Source organism: Diadema antillarum, unplaced genomic scaffold (assembly GCF_040938485.1).
Source record: "Diadema antillarum isolate AM-2024a unplaced genomic scaffold, OU_Dant_1.0 seq00002070_RagTag, whole genome shotgun sequence".
Lineage (NCBI taxonomy): Eukaryota > Metazoa > Echinodermata > Echinoidea > Diadematoida > Diadematidae > Diadema > Diadema antillarum.
The window spans coordinates 11,617-30,000 of record NW_027272717.1 but is presented as its reverse complement, the minus strand read 5'-3'; the positions used below and the strand labels follow the sequence as shown (position 1 = coordinate 30,000).

Here is an 18,384-nt window from a genome sequence, read left to right as displayed (position 1 = left end):
TCATGAACCTGTTGTACACGTCAACAGTTGCTGGCTTCTGAATCGTACGGCGACCTCCTTCGGCGTTCTTACTCCGTATCTGCTTCTGTTTGAGATCGTTGCTGCTGACGGTCGACAGCACGTTCACGAGTTTCACGTCATGCCAAGTCACTGCTGACATCTCCCTCCCTTTGGCGAAAAACACGGGATCGTCACCTTTCGCAAGGTGCAGACCACCACGTCGGATCTCTTCTGGAAGTCCTCGTCGGTTGCTCCTCACCGTTCCACAGGCTCCAAGTCCGTTCCGTGACAGATCCTCGTAGAGCTTTACGGAACTATAATAGTTGTCCATCACGATCACGCGATCCGTGTTGTAGAATGGCTCCGTCAGCTGTTTCACCAGGGCTTCAGTGGCGCTGTCCCCATTGTCTTGTCCCTCGGCTCCGACATACTGCCGCCACCGCAGACAAAATCCCGTTTGGGCGTCACAGAGCATCCAGAATTTTATCCCCCATTTCCGTGGTTTGTTTGGGATGTACTGTCTGTAGGAGATTCTTCCTTTGAACGGCGCCAAGCTCTCGTCGATTGACAGGTATCCCCCGGGAAGGAAATGCTCAAGGTACGTCGGCTGGGACATATCGATGAGAGGGCGCGTCTTGTGAAGGGGGTCGAAACCGGGCTGTGCACGGGGCACGAGCTTCTCGTTGTCATTGAAATGTAGGAAGGTGTTCAATAGCTGAAATCGATTCCTGGAAATGACGTCGGCAAACCCAGGAGTCACTAAGATGTCGGAGTTCGTTTCCCAGTACTGAGGCACAGATGGCTTTGACACCAGTCCCATCGCTATTTGAAGTGCGGTGAAAGCGCGTATCTCCTCCTCATCGGTGTCCAGCCATACGCCGAATCGAGAAGCCTCTGGGAGGGGCGCTGGGCAATCGAAGAATTGTTGCGCATACTTGTTCGTTTCATCTGCTATGTGGGCAAAGATGGAAGTCGGATAGAACTTCGTAAAAAAGTCCACTGGCTCCAATCCTTCAGCGTCGAAAAGTAGTCTGGGTTGGTCGTCATACACTCGTCGACTTGACTTGAATCGCTCGTCAGGCTCAAGTCTCCGCCAATCGTGATCGGAGAGTGGTTCAGCATGAGTTGTTGGATGAGGCGCAGGTAGATCATTGAGGTGGTCATCGTCACCTCCATCAGCTTCGTCGCCTGACGAGTCTTCAAACAGTGATTCACCGTGCTCTTCAAACTCCGGGAGAAGACGTGAGGAATCACGTTCTTCTGTGCTTTCACTGCTACGAGATGATTGCGTGTCTTCTTCCCAGTTGTTATCTACAATATCCTCGATTTCGAAGTCAGAGTCCAACATGAAATCACGGACCTCTTCGGCAGTGAACTCACGCCTTCGCCGTTTTCTCGGTGGAGCCATAGAAGCGAGCACACTTTAGCTCATTCAGGAGAGACTGATAGAGTATTTAGAGATTATGAAGCAGTAACGTTGTTGAATCGCAGGAGAGATCGAGAGAAATGATGATCACTGGCAATTTCCCCCTTCTTATGTAAGTCAGTGTGATCAGTTCGGGTGATAGAATAGCAGGATTAAAACTATCAACGTTCGATACCTTCGCCAATCACGTATAAGCAAAGGTTATTATAGCTCTAGAATAAAACTATCGTTTGAAAGACCTGAAAAGAAAGAGTACCGCCTATTTCCAAAACCTAGCCCATAATAAAGACGCGGCACGCGTGAATAGATGTTTCATGGCCACCGCCACCTCACCGCGGATACAATAAGAGTGCCTTATTTGCATAGATGAAAGCGCCTACCGAAAGACCGCCTCAAACAAAAGAAGGCCTTGACACCCAACCTTGGTCATGGTCTATTACATTCGAAAAACATGTGTCAGTATTTTGTTGGTCAAACTATGGAAATACATGAAAATATCCTGTCGAAACAAGAATATCGGTCTGTAAACACTCGTAAAATAATTGGGAATGAGTGTTTTGAACTGGCAGTACTTCAATTGCGAATGTCAACCTTACCTTTTCCCTGTTATATTGTACCTTTTCTGCCAGCAGATTCAAACGCGTTAATAATTGTGACAGACTATAATTATCATGCAGTTGATTTTAGTCAGTAAATCTAAGTTTCATCAAATATGTCAACGAACTAAACATTGTAATAAAATGAAGTACATTCATTTCAATAAACCATTACCATGTCGATTTAAAAGACACATGTACATATATATATATATATATATATATATATACACTCATATATACAGAGTGGGAAAAGATAAAGGCATTCATGGACGTACAGATAACTCAACGTACATGTTTCACGTATATACAGTATATACACATTCGTTGAACTACGTTCGTGAATGCCCTTATCTTCTCACCCTGGATGAATAATGAAGTAGCTACTGTACACTTGTTCTGTACAAGGCGCCTTCTCTTTCTCGCTCTGTCTCTCTCATTTCATATATATATATATATATATATATATATATATATATATATAAAGATAAGTAACAAAAATACAATGAATAGTACAATAAAATAAAATGAATTTTGTTATTGTTCTCTCAGTATCAACACTTGAGAAAGGGCGGCGAGACGCTCGAAAATTTGTGTGAAGAAATAAACCGTTGGTGAATACAGCATGAACTTTGTTACAGCTTTGTTACTTATCTTTTTATCTTGCCAACACGTGGGCTACCTTATCATCAACATATATATATAATATATATATATATATATATATATATATATATTCATATTTTAATACACATATGTGTATCTTTATAATATATATAATTTTGCCTTATTCTGTTCAAATGTATGCAAATTGGTTGCTTTTTTGCGCGCTTTTGTGTTTACGTCCCAAGCCCCTTGAAAAAGACTGGTAACTCCGTCGAAAGCTTGGGAGAGTAAAAGGCTATTAGTGAACATTACTGCAACGTCTGCGAGCAGTCTTTCCCTCACACCTACACATAAATATAATTCAGCACCCACAACGTAGGAGGCCAAGCCCGCTTCACCTTATATGTTGTATATATATATGATTATATATAATGAAACGTTCAGTCCGCGTGTTGGTACCACAGTAGGTATAGAAAAGATGAAAAAGTAGAGTGGTAATGCATTTTGACAGTCTTCATCTTCATCATCATTTTTTCTGTCTACATGTATATAGAAATATATATATATATATATATATATAATATATATATATATATATAGTATACCAAAATATATGTATCTTACATACAATTATAAATTCAGCAATGTTATAACAACTGCACTTGATAACCTAGGACGGCGCTTCTTCTCTGTCATAATAGTATAGGACAAAATATGTACCATGTAAAGCAGAACATAAAAATGCTTCTCCTTCATGCTTCAGTCAGATTTTTTTTTATCCCGTTTTGCAAAGCTTCTTCAGCATACATAATACCGTGTTGTTGTAGCCTATAAGAAAAGCAATCAGCTTCTGTGAGAAAAAGGAAAGAAAGAACACAGACAAGTTTCAAACGTAAAACTTGCCATTCATCTCTCTCATCTTGACCACACAGTGGTATAAACACGAACTAAAGATTTGCCACGCAAACGCTAAGAGGACGCTAATCAGGCAGATCATTATGTTCTGAACATGCGCGACACAGCCAACAGCCATAATCATTGTCCAACACGGGAGGCTGCGCCGTCTTGATGTTAGCGTCGCCGATCTGAAGAACTCGCTGTTACCACAGATCAGAATTGAAGATCGCGGGTAGTAGAATACCCATTTCCATGAATTTTGGATACTAGAGGTATTCACATGTGCATAAAAAAATCACACTATCGATCGAGATAAATGATGATCACTGGCAATTTCCCCCTTCTTATGTAAGTCAATGTGATCAGTTCGGGTGATAGAATAGCAGGATTAAAACTATCAACGTTCGATACCTTCGCCAATCACGTATAAGCAAAGGTTATTATAGCTCTAGAATAAAACTTTCGTTTGAAAGACCTGAAAAGAAAGAGTGTCGCCTATTTCCAAAACCTAGCCCATAATAAAGGCGCGGCACGCGTGAATAGATGTTTCATGGCCACCGCCACCTCACCGCGAATACAATAAGAGTGCCTTATTTGCATAGATGAAAGCGCCTACCGAAAGACCGCCTCAAACAAAAGAAGGCCTTGATATCCAACCTTGGTCATGGTTTGTTACATTCGAAAAACATGTGTCAGTATTTTGTTGGTCAAACTATGGAAATATATGAACATATCCCGTCGAAACAAGAATATCGGTGTGTAAACACTCGTAAACTAATGGGGAATGAGTGTTTTGAACTGGCAACACCTCAATTGCGAATGTCAACCTTACCTTTTCCCTGTCATAATTATTGTACCTTTTCTGCCAGCAGAATCAAACACGTGAATGATTGTGACAGACTATATTATCGCGCAATTGATTGTGGGCTGTAAATCTAGGTTTCATCAAGTATGTCAACGAACTAAATATTGAAAAGAAATTAAATATTCATTTCAATAAAGCATTGTCATGTCGATTTAAAAGATATACATACATACATAATATGCAGAGTGGGAATAGATAAAGGCATTCATGGACGTATAGATAATTCAACGTACATGTTCCACGTATATACACATTCGTTGAACTACGTTCGTGAATGCCCTTATCTTCTCACCCTGGATGAATAATGAAGTAGCTACTGTACACTTGTTCTGTACAAGGCGCCTTCTCTTTCTCGCTCTGTCTCTCTCATTTCATATATATATATATATATATATATATATATATATATATACATATATATATATAATCAGCAACAAATAGTTTCTTCTCGGAGTCCTAAGAAAGTATAGATTCACTACAGTAGGTCAATATAAACTCCGTTGGAGACGTAAAGTGTCAAATGTATTGACTTGACAAAGCCCTATGGGCGAAAATGCGTCAAATTTACGTCTCCAACGGAGTTTATATTGACCTACTGTTGTGAATATATATATATATATATGTATATATATATATATATATATATATATATATATATATACCTTTATATACGATTTTGCCATATTCTGTTCAAATGTATGCAAATTGGTTGCTTTTCTGCTTTTGTGTTTACGTTCCAAGCCCTTGAAAAAGACTGGTAACTCGGTCGAAAGCTTGGGAGAGTAAAAGGCTATTAGTGAACATTACTGCAACATCTGCGAGCAGTCTTTCCCGTCACACCTACACATGAATATAATGCAGCACCCACAACGTAGGAGGCCAAGCCGCTTCACCTCGTATGCTATATATATATAGATTATGATTATGTATTATGAAACTCATAGTCCGCGTGTTGGTACCAGTAAAGAAAAGATAAACAAGTAGAGTGGTACTGCATTTTGACAGTCCAACAGTGCTATTTATTAGCACATTTGGACTTTCAAAATTCATTACCATTCTACTTCTTCATCTTTTCTACCGACATGTATATAGAAGTATATATATATATATATATATATATATATATATTGACAGTAATGTTATAACGACTGCGCTTGATAACCTAAGACGGCGCTTCTTCTCTGTCATAATAGTATAGGACAAAATATGTACCATGTAAAGCAGAACATAAAATGCTTCTCCTTCATGCTGCAGTCAGATTTTTTTGTTTATTCCGCTTTGCAAAGCTTCTTCAGGATACATAATACCGTGTTGTTGTAGCCTATAAGAAAAGCAATCAGCTTTTGCGAGAAAAAGGAAAGAAAGAACACAGACAAGTTTCAATCATAAAACTTGCCATTCATCTCTCTCATCTTGACCACACAGTGGTATAAACACGAACTAAAGATTTGCCTCGCAAACGCTAAGAGGACGCTAATCAGGCAGATCATTATGTTCTGAACATGCGCGACACAGCCAACAGCCATGATCATTGTCCAACACGGGAATCTGCGCCGTCTTGATGTTAGCGTCGCCGATCTGAAGAACTCGCTGTTACCACAGATCAGAATTGAAGATCGCGGGTAGTACAATACCCATTTCCGTGAATTTTGGATACTAGAGGTATTCACATGTTCTTAAAAAAAATCAAACTATCATTTTTTAGCTCTGTATTATTCAATTTTTTAAAACAGATTCAAATTCTGTCCATTCCTGTTGCATTACTCCTGTCTCGATACCGGTGGGACGTGGCTGTCGTGATGGGTCCGTACATCATGTATTTCCATAACCATCCTCCATCATGTCTATAGCAACGTGGATTGACTGTATGCATTGTGCCAACGATTTTCGTGTACATTTTTCAAGAAGTGATTATGTCAGTAATGCATCTAATTGTTATCAAAAAAAGAAAATCAACAAGCTGTATACAGGTACTTGAAATACGTGGGGTACCTTGTATGAAGAATGTGGTAATGACAGGGTGTTGAAGGAAGGCCTCTGATTTCGACGGACTGTGAGAAAAAATTGAAAATGATTATCATTAGCGCAGATAGGGTCTTTACCAAGAAAGAAGAGTCAATCAGAGCAACGTACAGAACAGAAACCAAGAATTCAAGAGACCTCCCCTGATGGTAGCATAAGTTGTGAAGATTTTGCATGTTCAAAGGAAGCTTTTGTTCATGAATAAACGCAGTATAAGCATATACAAACTTCGCCTTTTGTGAGAGTTCTTTCGGTCGACTTTCAAATGCAGTGAGCATCGCGGAGCTGCAAGAAAACGATACATGTTTTATGAAGACTAGAAGAGCCCTATGATAGTTATAGTCGAAGCCTGTGAATGAAACTTATATACTAGCGTGACACCTACGCTTTATTGAACATGGTTTGAGTTTTTAGGTCAGTAAAACACGTTTCCAAATTAATCTTTGACAGGAATTACTTCGACTCCCTTTGCCTATAGCATATTTTGCTTCATTTCTGTGCACAACAAAATATGAGTTTCAGTACCACCTGTGTTCTGCATTCATTCCTTGAAACCCTTCAGTTTGTAGCGAAATGAAGCATCATCCTATATGCATCCTACAGCATACGAGTGATTGCATGGGTGTATACGAAACTACAAACGTGAAAAACAGCTCATTCTGTATTTGGCGTGTACATGCATTCATTTATTATGTATAATTATTATCATCATTGAGTGTATCTAATTGAACTCATGAATCAGACGGCGAAAACTTCCCCCTTCCTTTGCAGCGATAGTGATTACTATTGACATTGAGATTATCGTAACTTCACAGTCAATTATGCCTAATGTGAATAACAAGTCAACGATCAGAAATGAAGAAGTTGAGGGGCAAGATATAAAGAGAGAGTGAGGGAGAGAGAAAGAGAGGGGGAGACAGAGCACATACTTTGATTTATGCAAAGGCACGATCAGTGATCGAAATCATAAAAATTGATAAAGAAAAGTATGAATAATGAAGCTAGCATTCTACGCTACACCGGGACGACTGAACTTCGACAGTATAGAGTGTAAATACTGTTTCTGCTAGAGAAAAAGATGACACTCTGAGTTACAAGACGTGTAGTGAACAGAATTAGCAGCAATAAGAAAAGCGCCTCAGATCTTCCGACAGAAGATAGCTGTATTGACTATACTGCTGAATAACGTAAACTAATCACGAGCGATTAGCGAGTAAGGAGACGTAATTTCAAAAGAGAGATAATGACATCAAAAAAGCCCACATTAGCAGAGTTTCTAAAGGTTGTCTTTATGTTTGTAGTTTCTTTTCGTTGTTTGTTTGTTTGATTGATTGACATCTTGTTTCTTTGCTTGATATTTTGTTGCCCCGGCGGCTCAATCCCACTTACCAGCATTGCCTTCTTCTTTATAGCTGCTACACGGGTACGATGATTTTTGAAGTCCTTTGATTCTCTCTTTCTGTCATTTTGCATCATGGTAATTTTGTTGGAAAGATTTTAGTTTTTACTGCACCTCAAATGTTTTCCCTCATGTTTTTTTTTTTTTACCTCAAATAACGTGATCATACTAATCATATAATGTTTAACAATTTTATATATATTTTCTTTTTTTTTCAAAACATAAGGATGCGTGCTTGACTTGATCATATTCTTTGATGTGTGGATGCATGACTTTCGCGACGGATGAGTGCTAGACTTTACATTCTGATTTTGCAGTTTTCTCCGATATTACTAAGGTTGTGAGACGTTAGCGGTTAAAATGTCGGGAAATGAATCTGCCGTCATGCGAAGGTCCAGCATCAAAACACTTTTCCGAAGTGAAGTACAATTTCTGGGATACCTCTAATATCGCTGATATTCTGTTTGTAAGTGTTACCCAACACCCAATGTACCGATCACGTCAAAAAGCAAAGTAATAGATTTTTTCACATGGTCATAATATTGGTGCGATACGAAAATGAAACTCACTAAGCTCCAAAATAATTTCAGTAAACAATGATATTGTTACCGATCAAAATCTTTTGAAATATTCAGAAATACGCAAACCAAAAATCACTCTCTCCCTTTCTTTACGCCTCCCCCCCCCCCCGAATCACCGCACTGCAGTGCACGCAAATGAACTATCAGTAACCTTTGTTTATTTCATATGGATGTGTAGTTCTTGGTCTGTGTGCCATTATGTCCTTCATTTTGAAATAGACTAATTAGTTTGAGAATTTCATATTCCTACAAAACGATGTTCGCATACAGTTCGCGGGAATATTAGACCTAGATGAGGGTCTGATTGCTCTTCAAAATCTGGTGAACGTTTCAGAATGAGGATTATGTAGATATGTGTAGTGCTATATTTTCAAATTCCACTTTGTTCCACGTATCTGGTTTCAACCAGCGCTAGGCGCAACAAGCACGTGGCTTCAACTGCAGGTTTCAGCGGCTATCCTCGTGGTGCTGTGAGTAAATCGCTTGTTGTGAGCCAAACACGCGTCGTTGTTATGAAGTTACTAAGGTTACACTTTAGTCATGCCGCGATCGCTTTGGTGGTGGGTAGCTACGCAAAACAAGGAACTGACCATTGATCGATTACTCGTAGACTTTTGATGAAATAATAAGGAAGGCATGCGCCGCATTGTCAATAAGATATTTTTTGGTCCGACAGTGTAGCACATTGTTCAAGGCATCCTCGGATTATCTCCGCCTGTGACTATGGGCTCGCACGCGAACGAGCCCCTCACCGACAAAGGACTGCCGATTTCAATAGGGCACGCTCGCCCCTCACACTAACAAAAGAGGGATTACTGTTGGCACTTCCTGCTCAAATGGATAAAAGAGTGGAAAGACTCTCCTCCAAGACCCGGGACAATTACCTTTACTCTCAAAGAGGAACCGGGACTAAATAACCAAAGTTTGGGAATGAACTACTCGGTCAAAAAAGTAAATTGCATGGGCAAAACAAACTGCGAATATCTTTGAAAGTATACGACTCTAGTTGACAAATGTGGTATCATTCGAAAGAAAAAAATGTATATCTAAAACTTTGTCACAGAGTCAAACACACGTTCTATTGAAGAAAATTCACAATTAATTCTTCCTTTTCATGCTACCCAAAATTTCTTAATAATTTTTTTTATGATATGATTTCTTTCAGCAATATTTCAAATTAGGATAAATATTACTGCAAACTGACGACATGGCACGAAAGAATTACCATTTCTCCACATTTTTTGTGCAGACAACATTTCAAAACAAGCAGTAATTACAGAGATATGACAGTTTGAAATTACCCTGTCTATCCAGATTCGGAGCTTCCGAGCACTGGCTAAAAATCTCTGGCACGTTAGGGGTTTTGGGCCTGGCACATTAAGAGTTAACCTGACTTGCTCACCCACACGCTTGCATTCCGACTGGATTTTTTTTAAAGGTTTATTACATTATTTATTTTTGCGTGATTTTCCATTAAAGGTATTTTGTAAATACATATATTTCGTAAACGAATGCATTACAGTATCGACAGATAAAAGGTTTAAAGACAAGACACTAGTATCTATTCAACCAAAAACACGAAAAAACAGCTTCCAATATGTACAATAAATGTAAAAGTAACTCCATTCACCATGGAAAATATTTGTGAAAAAAAGTCAGATATCTTGGCATTACAATCGAAAACAATCTTTAAAAAAAAAAAATTGCATCCACTGTTTCCATGCACTATAACCAATAATAACCAAGTATATCTCATCTAATATTACAATCGCCGTTCTTCTGCAGTATTTTTTTTCTGCCATGTCAATCGATATTTCATTTCCATCTACCTATATGTCAGCCTTCTGAATATAATAATGAATAAGTAAACATAAGGTCTTTATGTTAAACTAGGTATAAACTATACATTCCAGTATTATCAAATTATGTTCTTGCGTGTTTTCTTGGGATATGTATCACTTAAAGTCCCACAGTGACAGTGACAGTACTGCGCAGTCTTACTTTGTTGATAATGGTCAGAGAAGTAAAGAAGACTTGGGCCTGCGATACCTTTTTATTACCTGTCTGGGCAAAGCTTATCGTGGATTTTACTATCTTTTTTTTCACAGCAGACCAACTTCTGCGTTATACTAGCGCATTCCAATCTCCCTTTCTAGATCATGTATAACTTTTGTAAAGGAAACTATATTTATATCTGAAAGCACTTTATCGCTAGAGTCTTTAGTTTCTGGTGTTCTGACGGCGTTGATAGAGGATCACACCGATGCTGCAGACCAACATGGCGGACAGACATGACAGAGCGACGTATACAGTCACCGAACTCACCGACATACCTGATGAATAGTGAGAGCAATTATACAAGGACCAATAATGCAGTATGGTACAATCATAAAAAGGAAAAGTGAATACGGCAAAATGAAGAGTAACAGCACTAACATCAATGGTTCCGTCAACTTTTGAATAGTAACTGTGTCTGTGTATGTGAATGTGTGAGTGTGAAAGTAGCAATGTTTCTTCTTCTACTCAGTCATGGCTTTGTGTAAACTGTGCTTCAGATGCACTGCCATTTAATCACATTTCTGACGAATAATGAATTTCTTTTGACAATCTATGCTTATTTCAATTTAACGAAAGAAATTAACATAAATAAAATTGAATCATTAAAGATCAATCCTTTCAATATGAATTCAATGAATCATCAATCACTCAGTATTGGTGAAAGTCAAGAAAATATTTCCAATTTTCCTGATGTTGATTGTAAGTATATTCTCAGTGAGGATTTTCATGCCAACCATGCACGTATTAACTCTGACCTGTCTTTTTTTCATATCAATGCAAGAAGTCTGCATAAAAACTCTGATAATTTAATACCCTACTTGCTACACTAGACTTCAGTTTTAGCATTATGGCAGTATCTGAAACCTAGTTTTCTAAAAAAAAAACTATAATCTAGTATGATATCGATAATTATTCTGTTGTTTATATATGTAGACCTCTAGGTAATGTTGGTGGTGGAGTTGCTTTGTATTTAAAAGATGAATATCAATATGTTATACGAAATGATTTGTCATGTATTACAGACAATTATGAAATGCTTTATATTGAACTTACTAAAAAAAAAATAACGCCTTTATTGTAGCATGTATTCATCGTTCTACAAGTACCGATATTATGGATTTCACTTCTAAATTTAATGATATTGTAGAAAAATTGGAAAATGAAAAGAAGGAATTTTATTTGATGGGCGACTTTAATATTGATTTATTGAATTATGGAAGTCATAGTAAAACAAACAACTTTTTGGATATGTTTTATTTCTTTAATGTGTTTCCTTTGATATCAAGACCGACTCGTATTTCATCAACCAGAGCTTCCTTAATTGACAACATTTACACTAACACTATCAATAAGAATATTTCTAATGGAATTATATATGACGATCTTTCTGATCACTTTCAAATATATGTCATATTGAAAGGTGGAAAATGTAATTATAAATCATTAAAAAAAATGTGTGAAGAAAAGAATCATCAATGGAGAAAATTTGTCGTTGTTTACGAATAAATTAAAGTGTATTGATTGGTGTTTTGTTAATGAGTGTTCAGATGTAAATGACAGTTATAGTAAGTTTATTGAAAATTTCGATATGATATATTGTGAATGTTTTCCTTCAAAGATTATTTGTGAAAAGAGAAACAAATTAAGGAAACCTTGGATTACTCAAGTTCTACTCAAATCTATAAAATTTAAGAATAATCCTGATGCTAAACATATATCTAGTAATAAGAAGTATAAAAATAAACTCACAAATATTATTAATTGTTCAAAATATAAGTATGACAATAAAATGTTTTGTCAACGCAGAGTGATCTCAAAAAAACATGGAGACAAATTAATGAAATCTTAGGTAGAAAAAAACTCAATGTGATGCCCAAAAGTATGTGCTTCGAAAATTCAAGGTTTTCTTCAAAACATGATATAGCAGATCAATTTAGTTCTTATTTTATTAATATTGGCGAATGACTGTCATAGTCGATTTCTTCCCCTGCGCATCTCATTCATTTCAAGAGTTTATGTCATGTCAAACTGCTAAATCTTCTTTTTTTGTAGAACCATCATCTCCTCATGAAATTATGAAAATATCTTCTTTAATTCAGACATCAAAAGCCAGTGGGCCGATGATATATCTCCTCGAGTCATTAAAGATTGCATTCAGTATATTGCTGATCCATTACGTAATATTTTAAATATGTCATTGAGCACTTGTGTTGTGCCAAATGAATTTAAACTTGCCAAAATAGTTCCTTTGTTTAAAAAAGATAATCCACAGAAAATTGAAATTATAGATCTGTTGCTCTCCTCTCTATTTTTGCTAAACTACTTAAATAGGCTTTATGATTATCTTACCAAGGAGAATATTTTAATTCCTGAAAAGTTTGGTTTTCGGAAAAATCATTCCACCTCATTGAATATGATATATTTTACAAGAAATTGATAAAGGTAATATTTGTTGTGGAGTGTTCATGGATCTCACAAAAGCTTTCGACACCATCAACCACCATATCCTTTTAACAAAGCTATGTTCATATAGAATAAGGGGTTTACCCCTACAATGGTTTTCTAATTACTTGTTAAATAGAAAGCAATATGTGGTGGTTTATGGTGTCGAATCCATGCAAGGAGAGGTAAACATCGGTGTATCTCAGGGGTCTGTGCTGGGGCCACTGCTATTTTTAGAATATGTTAATGATATTGTAAATTGTTCAGATATATTGAAATTTTTTCTTTTTGCTGATGACACTGTAGTATCATATTCTCACAGAAATGTAAACACACTTATATTTACCCTGAATAATGAATTACAATTGCTGAATGAATGGTTTAAGTGTAATAAGTTATTTTTTAATTTCACAAAAACAAAATGTTTTATTTCACTCTAAAAGAAAGAAAATTTCTGTAAATTCTGATTTGATTACGATTGAAAAGTAATTATTGAAAGAACTCAAATTATAAATTTTCTTGGTATTTCTATTCATGAATCTCTTGAGTGAAAGCACCACTTAGAAAACATATCTTCGAGAATATCAAAATATGTTGGAGTGCTATCTTAAAGGGAAGGTAAACCCAAAGAACAATGTGGATTGAGTGAAAGCAGCAACATTAGTAGAACACATCAGTGAAAGTTTGAGGAAAATCGGACAATCGATGCAAAAGTTATGAATTTTTAAAGTTTTGGTGTTGGAACCGCTGGAGGAGGAGACTACTAGAGGATATGACGTATGAGTGGACAACAAAACAAAGAAAATATAAAGGAAATTCAACAAAAATTCACTTTTCTAGAATTATGAAAGAGCAATGGACCAACCGCTTTCAGAAAGCAGGGGGAATAATTGCTACCCTTAACATATGTCAACATCAAGTTAATGGAATTTGTAATTTTCATGAAAAATGGATTTTTGCAGAATTTTCTTTATATTTTCTTGGTATTGTTGTCCACTCATACGTCATAACCTCTAGTAGTCTCCTCATCCAGCGGTTCCAACATCAAAACTTTAAAAATTTATAACTTTTGCATCGATTGTCCGATTTTCTTCAAACTTTCACTGATGTGTTCGACTAATGTTGTTGCTTTCACTCAATCCACATTGCTCTTGGGGTTTATCTTCCCTTTAATTGGTAGACTTTGTACCTACAAAAATTGTATTCTATATATACAATGCAATAATATCACCACATTTTAATTATTGTAATGAAATATGGGGTAAGACATATAAAACTCATGTTGAGAAATTATATATGTTACAAAGGCGGGCGATAAGATTGATTTCTAAGAGCAATTCTCGCAGTTCAAGTTTACCAATCTTTATCAAGTTAAAAATTCTACCCATTTACGAACTTGTTCGATTTAACATATTAGTGTTTATGTTTAAGTATCATAAAGGTATTCTCCCAATTTTGTTGCGTGATATGTTTAAATGTAATTTGTGTTTACATGATTATTCTACTCGGGAAAGATATAGCCTGAGAATGCCATTAGCCAGATTAACAGTTAGAACTCATTCTCAATTCGGTGTAAATGAATGGAATTCAATTAGTCCAGATCTCAAGTCCAGCACTACACTTTCTTGTCTCAGAACATTATTCATACTTTTAAGAAAGTGTTATCCATGTCTGAGTAGACTGCTTGCTACCAAATTTCTTCTACTGTTCACTTCTTTGATCCTGACATTGCTACTGAAAGAGTGTGTTGGGTGTGCGCTGTGTGTGTGATATGAATGTGGTGTGTGTGCATAGTGTAGGGCTGATAAGTTATTGTGTTTTTTTTTTTTCATTTTCATTTTTGCACAATATGCTATTTAACAACTGTATTTTGTATAATTTTGTTTTGGGCCCCAACAAGAAGCACCAGATGCTTCAGAGGGGTCCCGCCATTAATTTCCATAATATGTGCATGTATGTTCATACACATTGCTTTTATCTTCATTGTGTACATAATGTACTTTTTATTTATTTTGTGCCGAATGAATTGAATTGAGTTGAATTGAATGTAATAAAATTAACGCGACAATATCTGACATACGGCTATATCAAGTAAAATCGCTCTCAACATTTTAAACTATTATACATACATTCCCCCAACACAAATATGCGCAAACACACAAGCAAACACACAAGCAAACACACACACACACACACACACACACACACAAATACACAAGCATAGTCAAGGAAAATAGTACGGTAGAAGGGTAGAAGAGATGCCACAGAGAGAGAGATAGAGTTTCAAGCTTATCAATAAAATATAATTATACTCTATTCTCCCCAGTGCCTGGGCTAGGACCAATATAGGTCACCACTTGGTGTAAAAGGTTTTATTTGCTAATCTCTCTCTACCTCTTAAATGTCTCCACTCCTCTCATTATTTTTTTTTTCTCTCTCTCTCTCCTTTTGTTGTGGTATTTTCCGGAGTCCGTAATAATAATATTAATAATAATAGTGGCTACTTGTATAGCGCACAGGTCTACTTTTCAGTGCTCATGGCATAATATTTTCCGGAGTCCGTAAGTGCAGATTTCATTGAAAGCATGAAAGCAACATCTTTCTTTTTTTTTCTTTGTCTTTTTTTTTGGGGGGGGGGGGGGGGAACAAAACGACTACAGTACAACAAAAGCAGGACATTTTTTTTTTCCGGACCATCCACAACACTGGTATCTTTCAATATCAATACAGTGTACTACCATTATTTAGTAGTAACGAAGTCCTCAGGACAGACGGTTTTCTTCCTTTGTACTAAAATTTCCTTATAACCAAACAGTATAGCGTATAATGATGTGTAGGGAATTTTTGCACCTGAATGTTCATTTCGTTGTAATAAGAATTTCGTTACCATCGTGTTCATTATGACGGGTGTGCACTGTATAATACCTTTGTGTCTCCGGACGATGAATGGTCCGCTTGACAGAATGTAAGCATTGGCAGGTTTCCGATTCGAATACCTTTTGGCACGTGGGCCAGAACCGTCCGAAGTCTGGCAACTTTCCAGTCGATCGTTTTGCTGGCATGCCAGGACGTTACAGTGGATGTATGTCTGTCAAATAATCCAATGAAAAATACTGTGCTCAATGACTCGTGACTGACCCATTATTAGCCACAATAATATAACAAATTCAGTCTTATAGACAGAAAAAAAATCAAAATATCACCACGGTTCCATTAACCTGTTGTCATATCAGGATTTCTTTGGCTTAAACTTTTGCAATTTTATGTGCCAGTAGACCGAAGAAGGAGCTTGCTTGCGACTCCAGTCAAGTTTAACGTTACTTGGGGACTCTACTAACTCGCGTTCTGCAAAATCACTACAATCTTTGACTACACAGATAGGGAGTTCATCTTTTTCCACCAACATCTTAACTAGAAACAGCCGAAAATAATACCAAATAAAGACCATCGTGAAGGTGTGAATCTTTCTCTGAGACACCAACCTCAAGAGTTGCCATTTCCTCGATCTTATTCATCCATATTAACAACTATGGAGATGATGTCCTCTTACTACAGACCATCACACATCCACCATACAGACCCATAAATCTATTGTTGCAGAGCAAGTTGATAATGGAAATAAGTGCTGAAAGATTCTCACCAACTCTGTAACGCGACTGAATTGGAAAGCCCTGACGGAAAACGCCCTCACCGTCGAGTTGTTAATATCAAAGATTTCCACATTTCTCGATACAGCCACTCTGCAAATAAATTTTGATTAAAAATGACAAGGCTGGGTCCGACATACGTACAGTTTAAGATATGAAACGTGTTACAGTAATCATTTCATGATGAATATATTAATTATGAGCTGTGTTTTTATTACTATACAGAGCGGTTTAATCATGGAGATACTCTAGTAGCTTCATGGTTTAATAAACTCGTGGAAATGTGTAACCGCTCTCCTCATCAAATTTCTTTACGATAATAAAGCCTTCGCTTGCAAGACCTATATTGACTTAATTTTGAGAAGATATTTCAGAATAAACTGAAATATCATCATCAAAAGCTTATTGATGAACGATTGAAAATGTAGGGTTTGAATAGTTTATCTAAACATAATCAACAGATGTTTAGGAAAGATTGATCACTCTCACAGTACATTTTGTATATGATTCCAACCAAAAGTGACTTTTATGTACAGCCTCAAAGATTTTCGGAGGGTGTCCAAATTCGTGTATAACATACAAATATTTAGATGAGCAAATCCAAAGCCTTAGTAATCGTAACAAGGTTGTCGAAGTGTTTGGATGCAATCTTGACATACAAGAAGGAACCGATGTCCAAAAGATATCAACACAAGGCGGATACAGGGATAAAACTCGTATTGCGTAAGAGGGCTGTCACTGTTCCCCTAAAACTTACCCACTCTCTATCAGATCTCGGTAACTCCGATCTGCTGGGTCTGGAGAAGGCGTCTCCCAGCAACGCTCGTTGAGGATGTAAAGATTCCTCATGGATGCGATTGTAGTGCCGAGGTAGATGGCATCGCCTTCAAACACCTTGATAGTTTTGATTTTTTGAACAATTGATTTGGAAATCAGTCGAGATAATTCCAAGACACAAGGATAACAAAATGAAACGCTACCGATTTACTCTTCAAGAGGCTGAAGGTACCTCGTGCCAAATCTTTACTATATCAGGACTGAGTATTGTGGAGCAACATGTCACAGAAACTACCCAACTTCCTGCTCGCTTTCTAGTGAGTTTCGAAATCATCAAGTATTTGTCATTACAAAGTAAATGATCTAAGCTACCATCTTCATCACAAACTACTACCAAACGATGAAACATTTTCCTCGAATGAATTTCCTTTTAAATAATCATGTTCTCCTGATCCGAACCAGTCAAATCATCACCTGCATAAGACGTTATATGGATGTTCATTGTCTTTCCTCAGTCGTATTGTGAAATCATTATCACCATACACACTGTGATCATGACACTTACTCATGATTACAATTAGCACAAGCTGATGTAGTATACCTGTGGTGGGGGAGCATGTTCCGGCAGAGCTACGTCGAAATTTTGACTGGTGAATTGTCGAATGGCAATGGTGAAATTGCCAAGGCCAAACGCCTCTGTGAAAACGGACACAGACGACTGGGCGATATATGAGATGTGGATGAGCTGCCTGCGCCTCACCGTGCAATTGACGACGAAGCTCTGCATAACCCCGCTCACATCCTCAATCTCATTCGTGAAGAAAAAGTTCTCCTCGTCACTCTGAATACAAAAAATATATTTGTGCCAGGGTTATGAAGGTCCCCTTAAATAAGGGTTGCATGTGATATCGATACACAGAGCATGCCTGAACCAATGGTCTATAACTTGTCACCCTCTTTTATTCATGCTGCAGGTCAGATCAAGGTCAGATGAAATGACATGGGGTCAACATCCATCCCTGTCTATAGAAATCGTAAACAGATTATCTGAGTTTTCTTATACACGTT

The 18,384-nt window shown here is 37.2% G+C and overlaps 2 protein-coding genes across 2 annotated transcripts in view; both read right to left on the bottom strand.

Annotated features, from left to right (window-relative positions):
* Positions 1–1,408, bottom strand: part of LOC139713811 (piggyBac transposable element-derived protein 4-like) — a 1,848-nt gene extending 440 nt beyond the window's left edge. Inside the window, exon 1 of the mRNA XM_071625517.1 lies at positions 1–1,408. This exon is cut by the window's left edge and continues 440 nt beyond it. Within this exon, the coding sequence (XP_071481618.1) occupies positions 1–1,408 (1,408 nt within the window).
* A 9,204-nt stretch (positions 1,409–10,612) lies between these two features.
* Positions 10,613–18,103, bottom strand: LOC139713810 (ZP domain-containing protein-like). Its single transcript, XM_071625515.1, has 5 exons — positions 17,918–18,103; positions 17,297–17,433; positions 16,533–16,632; positions 15,818–15,980; positions 10,613–10,725 (listed from the first exon to the last, which is right to left on the bottom strand). Exons 1-5 carry the CDS (start codon positions 18,101–18,103, stop codon positions 10,613–10,615), a joined length of 699 nt encoding a protein of 232 aa, XP_071481616.1.
* Between the last annotated feature and the right edge of the window lie 281 nt (positions 18,104–18,384).

Bases quoted from the DNA above. Each gene is read 5' to 3' on its own strand.
- LOC139713810 (XM_071625515.1), bottom strand. From the start codon at position 18,103: ATGCAGAGCTTCGTCGTCAATTGCACGGTGAGGCGCAGGCAGCTCATC. The intron at 17,434-17,917 runs GTATACTACATC...AAAACTATCAAG, and splicing joins AACATGCTCCCCCACCACAG to GTGTTTGAAGGCGATGCCAT. The intron at 16,633-17,296 runs GTAAGTTTTAGG...ATTTATTTGCAG, and splicing joins CGAGATCTGATAGAGAGTGG to AGTGGCTGTATCGAGAAATG.